The sequence below is a fragment of the Lathyrus oleraceus genome, chromosome 3, assembly GCF_024323335.1.
Source record: "Lathyrus oleraceus cultivar Zhongwan6 chromosome 3, CAAS_Psat_ZW6_1.0, whole genome shotgun sequence".
Lineage (NCBI taxonomy): Eukaryota > Viridiplantae > Streptophyta > Magnoliopsida > Fabales > Fabaceae > Lathyrus > Lathyrus oleraceus.
In genome coordinates, this window is record NC_066581.1 from 445,078,143 (window position 1) to 445,092,813 (window position 14,671).

Here is a 14,671-nt window from a genome sequence, read left to right on the forward strand (position 1 = left end):
CTAAATAATTCTACTAATTTATACACCACTTAGCTATTTTAAGTGGCCCAATCCATCAATACATCAAAACACACCTTACACACATAATTCCTAAATAATTCAATAAAATTAATAATTGAAAATGGGATGTTACAACTCTCCCCCACTTACATAATTTTTTCCCTCGAAAATTACTTGAGGAAAACAAAGTCGAATACGACTCCCTCATCTACTTCTCATGCTCCCAAGTCATGCTCCCACCAGCTGGTCCACCCCAAACTACCTTCACTAAGGAAATTTCTTTACCATGCAACTGCTTCACTTCTCGATCCTCTATCTGTATTAGTGATGCCTTAACACTCATGTTATCTCTCACTTGCACGTCATCCACCTGAATCACATGAGACGGATCCGGAATATATCTCCTCAACTGAGATCCATGAAACACACCATAAAGATTAGCAAGCGGCAACGACAAAGAAATCTGATATACTACCTCTCTTATCCTCTGTAGAATCTAGTACGGACCAACAAAACACAGTGTGAGATTTCGAGACTCCAAAGCTCGACCAAGACCAGTTACCGGCGTAACTCTCAAAAACACAAACTCAAGTGCTTTACTCCTCTTGTATAGGTAACTTTTCTGATGACTCTGCAATGCTTTCATCTTTTATTGGATCATCTTGATATTTTCAGTCGTCTGGTGAACAATCTCAGGTACGAGCACAATACTCTAGCTTGTCTCATACCAACACAAAGGTGTTCTAAACCACCTACCGTACAACGCTCATATGGAACCATTCTTATACTATAATGGAAATTGTTATTGTAGGTAAACATAAGTAACATCAAATAGCTATCCCAAGAACCTCCTTGTTCTAGCATACAAGCCCTTAACAAATCCTCCAAAGACTCAATAGTCCTCTCTATTTGACTGTCCGTATGTGGATGATAAGCAGAACTTAACTTCAGCTTAGTACCCAAAACAGCCTGCAGACTCTTCCAAAACCTTGATGTAAATCTCAGACTCTATCTGACACAATACTTGAAGGAATACCATGAAACTTCACAATCTCATCAATATACAATTCAGCCAGCTTTTGCAAAGGATAATTGATCCTCATTAGTATAAAATGAGCCAATTTGATCAATCTATCAACAATCACCCAAATAGGATCGCATCCCTTCGAAGTCTTCGGCAAACCTATTACAAAATCCATGGAACTAATATCACATTTCCATTCAGGAATATTCAACGGCTGCATCATACCCAATGGCTTCTGATGTTCAATCTTTGAGTTTTGGCAAGTCAAATAAGCATATATGAATTCAACAATCTCTTTCTTCATCCTTGGCCACCAAAACATCTTCTTCAAGTCTAGATACATTTTGGTCGCACCTGGATGGATAATCAGCTTACCACGGTGTCCTTCCTCGAGAATACTCTTCTTTAGTTCAAACACATCTGGAACACAAATCACGTCTCTGAATCTCATCACACCATTCTTTTCAATCTTGAAGTCACCGCCTTTACCTCGATTGACCAACACTAACCAGTCAATCAATCCCAAGTCAATCTTCTGTCCTTCTTTGATCTCGTCAAGAATACTACTGATCACTTTCAACATACCCAACTTCACATTGTTAGAATTTTCTTCACATACTAAACTCATATCTCTAAATTTCTCAATCAATACCAACTCTCAAACCATAAGCATTGACATGTTCAAATACTTCCTACTCAATGCATCAGCTACGACATTAGCCTTACCAGGATGATAACTTAAACCAAAATCATAATCTTTCAGAAGTTCAAGCCATCTTCTCTACCTCAGGTTCAATTCTTTCTTACCGAATAGGTACTTCAGACTCTTTTGATCACTGGACACCTCAAATCTAGAACCAAAAAGATAATGTCTCCAAAGTTTCAATGCAAAAGCCACAAGTGCTAACTCCACATGCGTAGGATAACTCCTCGCATGAACTTTCAACAACCTCGAAGCATAAGCCACAATCTGACTATTCCATATCAACACACACCCCAAACCCATCTTTGAAGCATCACAATATACAACAAAGGACTCACTTGGATTTGACAAAATCAAAATGGGAGAAAACGATAACTTCTTCTTAAAATCAACAAAACTTTCTTCACATGCAACATCCAACACATAAGCTTGACCATTTCAAGTCAACAAAGTAAAAGGTGGTGCTAACCTTGATAAGCCTTTTATAAACCTGCAATAAAACCAGCTAGGCCAAGGAAACTTCGAATCTCATTAGCAGACTTCAAAGTCTCCCATTACAATATAATATCAACCTTAGAAGGATCTACAGAAACTCCACCACTTGAAATCACATGGCCAAGGAAACTCACTTCCTTCAACCAAAACTCACACTTGGATAGCTTTCCATAAAGCTTCTTCTCTCTCAATGCCTGCAACTCAATCTTAAGATGTTCAGCATGTTCCTCATCAGACTTCGAATATATCAAAATGTCATCGATGAAGACCACCACAAAATCATATAAATATGGATGAAATATTCAATTCACGTACTCCATGAACACGCCTGGAACATTAGATACTCCAAACGACATAAAAATATACTCATAGTGACCATATCTTATCCTGAATGTTGTCTTCGAAACATCACCTGATTTAACATGACTCTGATGATAACCATGCCTCAAGTCTATCTTGATGAAAACAAAGGCACCAACCAACTATCCATCAGATCATCAATTCTTGGAAATGGATACTTATTCTTGATGGTCACTTTATTCAACTCCATGTAGTCAACACATGACCTCATGATTTCATCCTTCTTCTAAACTACTAACACAAGTGCACCCTACGGAGAAACACTTGGTCGAACAAACTTCTTCTCAAGCAATTCTTCTAATTGTTTCTTCAAGTCACCCAGCTCTCAAGTTGACATTCTATTAGGAGCCATTGACACCAGACTTGTACCTGGTACTAAGTCGATGGCAAACTCTACTTCGTGCTCTAGAGGCAAATCATTGATGTCTTCAAGAAACACTTCAAGAAATTCACACACTCCAGGAAGATCACGAACTATTACCTTTCCTCTAGCTTCCAACAAAGCTAATATCACAAACAATTTTTCCATATCCTTCATTTACTCTCTCACTTGCTTAGCTGATACAATCATCAACTTTTCACCTCTATCGAACTCAAATTCATGGTCTGGTGGCAAGTCGTAGACATCTTCAGGAAAGCATGAGGAATCACACACCACTAACATAACACTAGTCGTCACATTCCTCTCTACTCTCTGAGAAGCAACATCAAAAATACCCGATCATTTTCCCTATAGACTTTCCAACTTTACCGGCAGACAGGAATCTCGAATCCATAGCATCTTCAATGTTAGGAACAACACAGCTTCAACATCGCATGAGCTCTTGCAATCAGCGGCATATTGCAGCAACTTATCGAAACAATTGGTAAACACTTGGATTAAATCCACCCAATTCATTCCAAGAATAATGTCAACTTGTTCCAACAAAATACAAACCATACATATCCTCATGGAACATGTTGGGATACTCAACACACCACTAGATCATCTCTACCCAAAACAACACCTTCCCCATCACAAGGAAGCGACCACCAAGAACACCTGGTTGTCTTCCCTCAAGGATCACACCATTTTCGAACCGACATCATCCTCGAATATGACCTATCTTCGGGTTCCAAAAAAGTACAACATCCTCAAAATAATTGAACTAGCCAACGTTTCACTCTTGCATGGGGCAACATGATGTCCAAGCTCTATATAGTTGGAACATCCAAGAGAAGTATACTCTCCTCCCTCACTTGTTTCATTCCCAGCCTGCAAATGGAAAACAAACCAAGCATCGACAGTGTTCGCACACACATGTCACATACTACAGAATAAACATGATTTAACAACCTGGTCGGACGGGCCGACATGCTCAGATACCACTAATGTAACACCCTTATAAACCCCACATATAATTAACAGAATTAATTAAACAATCACCAACACAAGGGTGTCACACTTAATAGAAGATAAGTTATCATGCCCCATAACACGGGTTACAACTAACATATTAACCTACCATCGCATGCTCACCTTCATTTAGGTATCATCGCAGCTGAATTCAACATCAACATTCAAAGAAGGTAGAAGAGCATACGACATTTAGTCTTAAACTTCAATTTTAAAAACAAATAGTTCAACTCAACAACTTAAAATATTCAACATAATATGATTCATCATAAAACATTATAATTTAATCCAAACATTCGACCTGAACCCGATATTACATGATCAGAGTAGAATTTCACTACATAACAACAACTAATGGAAGTCACTACAAAGCTGCCTTCCACTTACTCCAATAGGGTCCACTCCTGGGTATCTGCACGATGCCCACGTAGAGGCAACATTCAAACAGAAGGGGTGAGAAATCACAATCAATTATAAAAGGCATAACATGAAAGATAGATTGCACACAACATAATCATTCACAACCACATATTGTAATTCTCACACCCAATCATCATCAAAATCATACACAACAACTTCTCAGTTATCATCAACATCATACACAACCAATATAAATGCAACACTTATGCAATGGACTCAACGCCGACTCGACATGCATGTGGTACCAAATATGAACACTTAGGTTCATTTCACTCCATGATCCCCACCATAGGATCGATTCCCTCTTGGAACCGGATCACACCAAAATCACTTCCATCAACATAGGTAACACTTAACCAATCCCCCATAACTGGAATTAGCTACTCGCACCCGATCCATCACCATAGGATCTAGGCTTACCAAATAAATTGAACCGAAGTTCCGACAACATGGATGCATGACTCCTAAAATGCAACAATAACAATAACATCAACACATACACATCCGTCCACTCTTGACCATGTATGCCAACATCAATACCACATCATCAACACAATTTTATCATGTTCATATTGTCATCATAAAACACCAACACAACAACATTTACACAATCATCTTAATAACATAATTATAGCAACACCAACATAACAACATTATTGTCACACAATAATTATTCATGTTTAATCAATCATTTATCATTGGCATATATTCATCATTAATCAATCACTATATCATACCGATTTAAATCATAATAAAACAGTAACTCACATCAAAACAACATCATACAACAAGTAATAGTAGCCGACAACAAATAAAACATGGAAAATCGATAATTTCAACTTTCACATAAACAACTTTCATATAACAACTAAGGCATCTACAATAATAATGCATTATCAATTAATTCAATGTAAAATAATTCATATTAATCCTCTTAAGGCATAAACATGAGGTAGTATTATGTGTTAGCTTTCTAACGCTTCGAACCACACGTCAAATGGAGCTATAGAGCTCAAGTTACGTCATTTTCAATTTCCTAAATTTTTCACGTAACAGTGGTAATCGATTACGCTCAAACTAGTAACTGGTTACGGGCTTCGAAAGTAGTCCATAAACCTATTTTTCAAGTGGTAACCGATTACACTCAGACCGGTAACCAGTTACAGGTTCGAAGAATAGCTTAAAAACTTCTTTTTTTCCGTTGGAGGCCTTTTGGACCTCCGATTTCGATTCCGTAAAAAGTCCCGATCTCAGAATTTGAAACCTAACACTTATTCAATGATTAAAACATTACATTTACGATTTATCACATATTGGAATAAATTAAATCCTATAATTTATAACTTTATCAATTCCATAAACCTTCAAAACTCTCAACAATGGTGAAATTATCCCAACATTCAAAACAGAAAGTACAGCCACACATAATTCACAAAAATCATCAATAATCACAACTTATAACATCAAGATATCATACAAATTTAGAATTTAGTAAAATACCAAATGCTCTATTGGAGTTTAAGGACTCTTCTACCCTACCCTTCATGCATATAACCTTATTATTAAAATAATTTCCCACCCTTACCTGAACTCCTAGCAACTTATACAATTCTCTCTTGAATTCCTCTTCTTCTACCTCTAACCAACATTGAATTTTCCTATTTTTCTCTCCAATTCTACTTACTGTCAAATGTTTTCTCTAAAAACCTAATTTTCCCAACTTTTAGAATATATAGTAACCTCCTTACATTTTCCTAATTATTATTAATGCCCAAATTAATTCTAGCTCCTCTCCTCTTACCATAAACTTTCCTTAATTCACACAATTGGCCCAATTCTTATTTTTATCAATTTCTATATTTATTTCTAATAATAATTAAAATGCTAACTATTCTAATATATATTCACCTAATTAAACAAATAACCTTATTATTTAATCACTAAAAGAACTCTAAATAATTCTACTAATTTATACACCACTTACCTATTTTATTTGACCCAATCCATCAATACATCCAAACATACCTTACACACATAATTTCTAAATAATTCAATAAAAATGAATAATTGAAATTAGGGTGTTACAGTGATACTCTGTTAACTTTGGATTTATCTGTAACTTACATACTGGTTGTAAGAATGGCATCATGGCACCACCCTAGGGGGACATATTTATAAAACCATTATCCTTTGTTTAGCTTATGTCACTTTTGCACACACAAGGCTTTCTCATGGACTATCTTACAATGAGACCCTTCACTTCCTTGTTGGTTACTTTGCATAGTCATTACATTATCCAATTTCATAATCAAATAAACAAACCCTTGATTCAACGTCAAGTGGCATTTTCATAATCAAATTCAAAACACAATAAAACTACGATTTGTATTGTGCGTCACGAGCCTTAAGTGGTGGAGAATTAGTAAGAATGGAGCATTCCTACCCTTACTCTGATTACTTTGGACACAAGACGCTTGGCTTGTTGTCTAGAATTTTCACCTTGACCCGTGGACTTTAGTATAATCTAATCATAAACATTCTTTTCATAAACCCTTGTTGAAGGTAAAACAAACACAACCCACCAAACCTTATTTTTTATGCGTTAGGGCATCACCCCGAAAACCTTTTTCTCAAATGTAAAATTAACCAACACACAAGTATTTTCTACTATGAACTACAGAGCTCTGATTCCTTATCTCTGATGAGTGATATGTAGGCACAAGGGCCACAATCCTTGGAGAGAACAATAATAAAAACACCCAGAGTCCTATCACCCTTTTTACACACTCTAGAAAATAAAACTATAAACGAGATAAATGCCTACATGCGTAAACAACCCAAATGGTTCCCATGGAGTACCATGGACGTGAGGGGTGTTAATACCTTCCCTTGCATAACTGACTTCTGAACCCAAGTCTTGGTTGTGAGACCGATTCTTTATCCTTGCATTACCCGTGTGCACCCTTTTTTTTCTTTATGGGTTTTATCGACTATTTCCCATCTCTTATCCCATAGAGGTAATCCAAATAAAATTTGGTGGTGACTCTTCTATTTTTCCTTCTCTCTTCGATTTAGGAGCATTATTTAGTTCAGTCCCAGATTCCTCACTCTGAAACCCCGATAGAGATAGCTGGTGACTCTGCTAAGGAATCAATTTCGCTAAGAAATCTAGCCTAATTGGGGTTGTTTTTCTTTTATACGTATGTGGGGATTTATACTTTTATTTATTTTCTCTATGTATATATTTTTTTCTGTTACTAACCTATATTTTCTTTGTTGGTTCAAAACCTTGGCTCTGTGGCGAAGGAAAAAGGTTACATTAATGATTGCAATGAAAAACCTTGTGTGAAAGACTCTCCACCTGAGTTTGAGAGCTTACTTGAGATAGGAGAGGCTGAGTAGTATGGATCCCCATGGAGTTTTCCTCGTGTAGGGTTGTACGAGAACCTCACTTAGTGGTAGACTCTCTAAGACATATTGATGACCGTCGTGTTTCGGCGTAAGCATCCTTATCTTCATTAGAGTCTGTGACCCTAAGACCCCCTTTTAAGAATGTTTATCCTTGGCCGGCATAGACCGATGGTCACGTAGTATAGGTCCCCGAGGAGCTTTCCTCTTGAGGGTCGATACGAAGATCTCACTTAGAGTAGATTTCCTTGATGGAGTTGTCGCGTGGCAAGTAAATTGATATAAGCGGAGAGTAGTCAAGGGAGTCCATGAGTCTAAGGGCAGTGTTTTACACCCAATTTCTCAAAAGCCCTAGATCATGCAAAGGGAAAACCTTGGTTTGAAAAGCAATCATCGTTAAACCTCACGCATCATCACAATGGTCTCAGACTTCGAACCCCTTTCCTAAAGTTCCATGGAAACAAATAAAAACCGTTCATCCATTCATTCATGCATCCATACATCATAAATTAATAAGCAAATCTCCTAAGAATTTCATTTGTTAAAACACAGAATTATAAGACCTTTCACGATAAAATCATGGATTCCTTAGCAAGGTAAAGCATTTCCACTTTCAGATACAAGAGTCAGACATCAACACTTTGAAGGTCCTTTGCTTAAGAGTAACATCCCTCAAGGACAACAAATCCAGAGCCAACTCTGGTAACATCAAAGATCTCATAACCGAAGAAGTTGACTATGGTGTAATCACTACATTGGCTCAATATTATGACGTCGATCTGAGATGCTTCACCTTCCCAGATTTTCAAATTTCCCCAACTCTAGAAGACCTTGAGAGACTTCTCAATTGACCGATAAAGGAATATAACCCCTTTCCCAAGTTGGAAGAAGGATTTTACTTGACCGAACTCTCAACCGTCTTGGGTATCAACGCCAAATGTTATTATTGATTATTATTACTATTAAAATATTTGCAAGTAAGGATTTATATGTTCCTTGAAATAATAAAATAAAAAAAATTGCATTTCATGCATCATTTGCATAGCATGTTTCTTGCCTTTTAGCCCTTCGGCCAGATGTATCATTCTTCTTCTTCTTTGTATCAGACAAGCTGACTCATCAGTATGGTACTCATGTTAATTGTCAAAAAAGAATGGATTAGATGGAATAAGAGAATCGAGAGCTCGAGGAAGAAGTTTCCAGACTCACCACTCTGATGGAGTCATTCATTGTTGCTCATAATCAACTGGCTTCAACACCTGTAACTCCTCAAAGCACTATCATCTCAGAGATCGTCTCAACTCCAGTGTATGTGGTTCCTGCCAGCCAGCCTGCACAAGCTATGCCTGCCAGATTCCCGTGGTAAATGCCTCCAAATTTTATGCCTGAAGGTTATGCTCCAATTGTTGCTCATATGCCGGCATCTCGCCCAATCATGTCAATGCCTCCTCCTATGGTGCATGTTATGCCACATGTTGAAGAAACCATTTATCATTCTGAGTCGTATGAGGGTCTTTATATGTACGAGAAAAAGGATGAAATGAAAGACCAGTTTCAAGAGCTGAAAAAAGAATTGAAGACCCTTAGAGGTAAAGATTTGTTTGGGAAAAGTGCTATTGAACTTTTCTTAGTGCCCAACGTGAAAATTCCTGTGAAATTCAAGGTCCGTGACTTTGAGAAGTATAAGGGGAATACTTCTTCTTTGAGCCATCATGTGATGTACGCTCGCAAGATGTCAACCCAAATAGATAACAATCAATTCCTCATCCACTATTTTCAAGACAGTTTGACCGGTGCAGTGTTTCGGTGGTATATGGGTTTAGATAGCACTAGTATATGTACTTTCAATGACTTAGGCAAGGCCTTCGTCAAGCAGTACAGGTTTAACGTAGATATGGCTCCCGATCGTGATCAGTTTCGGTCCATGTCTTAGAAGGATAAGGAGACGTTTAAAGAGTACGAATAGAGGTGGAGAGATTTTGCTGCTTAAATCAGTCCCCCGTTGGAGAAAAAGGAAATGACGAAGATCTTCCTCAAAACTCCGAGTTCATTCTATTACAAGCGTATGATTTCCAGTGCTCCAAGTGACTTCACTGAAATGGTGAACATGGGGATGCATTTAGAAGAAGGTGTTCGAGAGGGCCGTTTGTCTAAAGAAGAAGCATCTATGAGTAAGAAGTATGAAGGTTGTTTCTCTAATAAGAAGGAGGGGGAAACCAACTCAGTATCTGTAGGAAGGCTAAAGAGTAATCATGTTTGGAAAACTTCCATATATCAATAGTATCATAATTAAGTATCATCTATCATTCCAGTATTTACCAATAATTCTGCATTATAGTCAGGACCAATTCAACAACAACAAAAACAACAACGTACTCACGACAATCATAATTTTAACAACAATCAGCATAACAATTTTGAAAGGAAGAAGGTCACTTTTGATCCTATTCTAATTACGTATGCAGAACTGTATCCTTCTCTTGTCATCAAGAATTTGATCCAACCGAGGAATCCTTCACATACACCTGAGCCTCTCCAATGGTGGTACAAGCCCGATCAGCATTGCGATTTTCATTAAGGGGCACCCGACCATGACATCGAGAATTGTTATCCATTGAAGTATGAAGTCTAGAAATTGATCAAAAGTGGGATAGTGTCCTTTGAGGACCGCGCACTTATTGTCAAAGCTAATCCTTTGCCCAGCCATGGCAATTCTTCTGTGAATATGGTAGATGGTTGTCCTGGTAAATTCAGAGTTTTTGATGTTCGTCGTATCCAAAGGTCTTTGGTGGAGATACATAGAACTTTCTGTCTGATCATTGATTATGAACATCACCATGATGGTTGTGTTATCTGGAGTGTTAATCCACGAGGATGTTGGATTCTCAAGAGGGACATTTAGAAGTTGATGGATGAAGGTGTTATTCAGATCAATCAATATGAAGATATAAGTAATTATGTGATTGTAAATATGCCAGTATTCAAGACTCCCGAGCAAGTAGTAATCCAGTTTGGCAGTAGCAAAAGAGATAATAGATCGGTATCGCCGTTGGTAATACATTTAGTGGGCCCAGTCCCGTATGCATCCGATAAAGTTGTACCTTACAGATATAATGCCATTATGATTTAAAATGGGCAAGATGTTTATCTTCTCGCAGCAAATTCAGTAGTGAGCATTGCTGATGTTGTTAGAGTGACCCAAAGCGACCGTGTATTTCGTCAGATATCCACGAAGGTTGTGGTTGATAAGAGGCGGATGTTCCTTTGATTAGTCATGTTAACACTCCAATTTGTCAATTTGGTGAATCCAGCGGGTTGAAGGTTAAGGATGATGATGATGAGGTTTTCCAATTGATTAAGAAAAGTGAGTTCAATGTTGTGGAGCAGTTGCTCCAAACACCATCCAAGATCTCTGTCTTATCTTTGTTGATGAATTCTGAAGTGCATCGAGAGGCATTACAGAAGGTGCTTGAGCAAGCATATGTGGAACATGATGTCACGGTTGATCAAGTTGATCATATCGTTGCTAATATAACTTCATGCAACAATTTGAGTTTCTGCAATGAAGAGCTTCCCGAGGAAGGCATAAATGATAACTTGGACCTCCATATATCCATGTATTGTAAAGAAGATGATATGTCCAATGTTATGGTAGACACGGGTTTGTCATTGAATGTTCTACCCAAATCTACTTTGGAAAGGTTATCTTATCACGGTGCACCCATGAGGTTAAGTGGTGTGGTTGTGAAAGAGTTCGAAGGTTCTCGTAAAATTGTCATTGGAGAAGTGGCCCTCCTAGTTAAGATTGGTTTGAGTGATTTCCATATTACTTTCCAAGTAATGGACGTTCACCCGGCCTATAGTTGTTTATTGGGAAGGTCGTGGATTCACGAGGTCGATGTTGTCACGTCGATGCTACATCAGAAACTCAAAATTGTTAAGAATGGTAAGTTGGTTGTTGTGGGAGGAGAGAAAGCGTTGTTGGTAAGCCATTTATCATCTTTCACATACGTTGAAGCTGAAGAAGAGATTGGAACTCCATTCCAAGATTTTTCAGTAGCTAATAAAGTTCATAAAACTGGGGCATCCATGCCTTCCTTGAAACATGCAGAAGAAGTTGTTCAGGATGGAGGCACGGACATGTGGGGTCATGTCGTAGAAGTCATCAAGAACAAGAACAAGGTTGGTCTTGGATTTCAACAAGGACTGTTCAAAGGAGATGTCAAAGTTATGCAACCAATTTTCCACAGTGGAGGGTTCATTCACAAAGGAGAATAACACTCAACTGCTATCATTCATGAAGACGAGGATGAAGAAGATTGTGCCAACTTTGTGACTCATGGCCAAACTTGCAACAATTGGGTTACTATTGATGTTCCTGTCATTATGCATCGTTCAAAGTAATATGTCTTATGGTTTATAGAAAAATCCTTCTCATATTCCTAAGGGAGAAGTGAAACATTGTTGGGCATTTTCAAATTATCATCAATAAAAACCAATTTCATTCATCCACATTTATGTTGTTTTTACTTTTTGCTTTTTCTAAAAATGTTAATCACAAAAAACATAAATAAGCAATAATTTTTCCCATACCTGCATAGTATTTATTTGCACTTCATATTTCTAAAATCAAAATATCAAATCATTATGCAGGTTGCTTCTCACACCCATTGAATATAATGATCATATTCCATCTCCAAACTTTGATTTCCCTTTGTTTGAAGCCGAGGAAGAGAATCATGATGAAGATGTTCCTGATGATTTGTCTCGTTTTCTCGAGAACGAGGAAAGAACCATTCATCCGTTTGAAGAGAAGATTGAGTTTGTTAACTTGGGTACTGATGATGATATCAAGGAAGTCAAGATTGGGTCGCAGCTTCATCCAGATGTTGATAAGGGGTTAGTGAAGCTTCTTCTATAATATTCTGATGTGTTTGCTTGGTCTTATCAAGATATGTCAGGTCTTGATACTGATATTGTGGAGTATAGATTGTCGTTGAAGCCTGAATGCCCGCCAGTCAAGCAGAAATTAAGAAGAACTCATCCTGATATGGCAGTAAAGATCAAAGAGAAAGTGCAAAAGCATATTGATGTAGATTTCCTTGTTACCTCTGAGTATCCGCAGTGGGTAGCCAATATTGTGCTTGTTCCTAAGAAGGACGGAAAAGTTCGCATGTGTGTTGATTATAGAGATTTGAATAAAGCTAGTCTGAAAGATGATTTTCCTCCGCCACACATTGATATGTTGGTAGATAATACGGCTAAATTTAAAGTCTTTTCTTTTATAGACGGATTTTCCTAATATAATCTGATTAAGATGGCACCCGAAGATATGGAGAAAACCACATTCATTATACCTTGGGGAACATTCTGCTATAGAGTGATGCCTTTAGGTTTGAAGAATGCTGGTGTAATGTACCAGAGAGCTATGACCACTATTTTCCATGATATGATGCATAAAGAGATTGAGGTCTATGTTGATGATATGATTGCCAAATCAAGGACTAAAGATGAGCAGTTTAGCATTTATTGAAGTTATTCCAGCATTTAAGGAAGTATAAACTCCGCTTGAATCCCAATAAGTGTACATTTGGTGTTCACTCTGGTAAGTTGTTGGGCTTTATTGTCAACGAGAAGGGTATTGAAGTTGATCCTGCCAAGGTCAAAGCAATACAAGAGATGCCTACGCCCGGAACTGAGAAGAAAGTCAGAGGTTTTCTCGGCCGCTTGAACTACACTTCAAGATTTATACCGAATATGACTGCCACATGTGCACCTATGTTCAAGCTCCTTAGGAAAGATCAGTCTTATGATTGGACCGAGGATTTCCAGAAAGCTTTTGACAGTATCAAAGAATATCTGCTTGAGCCTCCGATTCTATCTCCGCATGTTGAAGGAAGACCTTTGATCATGTATTTGACTGTACTTAAAGAAAGTATGGGTTGTGTCCTTGGTAAGCAAGATGAATCTGGTAAAAAAGAATATGCAATTTACCACCTAAGTAAGAAGTTGACCGATTGTGAGTCTCGGTATTCTGTGCTTGAGAAGACATGTTGTGTTTTGGCTTAGGCTGCTAAGTATATGGGCCAGTATATGTTGAATCATACTACTTGGTTGATGTCCAAGATGGATCCAATCAAGTACATATTTGAAAAGCCTGCTTTAACTGGGAGGATTTCCTGTTGGCAGATGTTGTTATTTGAGTATGATATTGAATATCGAGCTCAGAAAGCGATTAAAGGTAGTATCTTGGCTAACCATTTGACTCACCAACCTACTAATGATTATCAGTCAATGCAGTATGATTTCCCTGACGAAGAGACATTGTATTTGAAGATGAAATATTATGATGCACCATTTCTTGAAGAAGGGCCAGAACCTGGTTCCCGTTGGGGCATGGTATTTGATGGAGCTGTTAATTCTTATGGTAATGGAATTGGGGTAGTGATTATTACTCCTCAAGGCACTCATTTTCCGTTTACAGCTAGATTGACCTTCAAATGTACAAATATCTTGACATCTATGAAGCTTGCATTATGGGGCTTGAAGAAGTCATTGATCCCAGAATCAAATATCTTGACGTCTATGGAGATTCAACTCTAGTTGTTAATCAAATCAAAGGTGAATGGGAGACGAATCAATACGGTTTGATACCGTATAGAGATTATGTGAGGAGGATATCAATTTTATTTACAAAGGTTGAGTTTCATCATATCCCTCGAGATGAAATCCGGATGGCAGATGCTCTTGAAACATTGGCTTTCATGATTGTGGAGAAGTATTGGTATGAAGTTCCCAATCTGACAGTGATGCGTCTTGATAGGCCAACTCATGTATTTGTTGTTGAAGAAATCAAAGACGATAA

General features: G+C 37.8%; 1 protein-coding gene across 1 annotated transcript; it reads right to left on the reverse strand.

The window, feature by feature from the left end:
- Positions 1-208: 208 nt before the first annotated feature.
- Positions 209-646, reverse strand: LOC127131620 (uncharacterized). Its single transcript, XM_051060535.1, has 2 exons — positions 563-646; positions 209-496 (listed from the first exon to the last, which is right to left on the reverse strand). Exons 1-2 carry the CDS (start codon positions 644-646, stop codon positions 209-211), a joined length of 372 nt encoding a protein of 123 aa, XP_050916492.1.
- Positions 647-14,671: the final 14,025 nt, after the last annotated feature.

Coding starts and splice junctions, on each gene's coding strand:
- LOC127131620 (XM_051060535.1), bottom strand. CDS start 646: ATGAAAGCATTGCAGAGTCATCAGAAAAGTTACCTATACAAGAGGAGT. Junction 497..562: donor TGTTTTTGAGAGTTACGCCG/GTAACTGGTCTT, acceptor GGTCCGTACTAG/ATTCTACAGAGGATAAGAGA.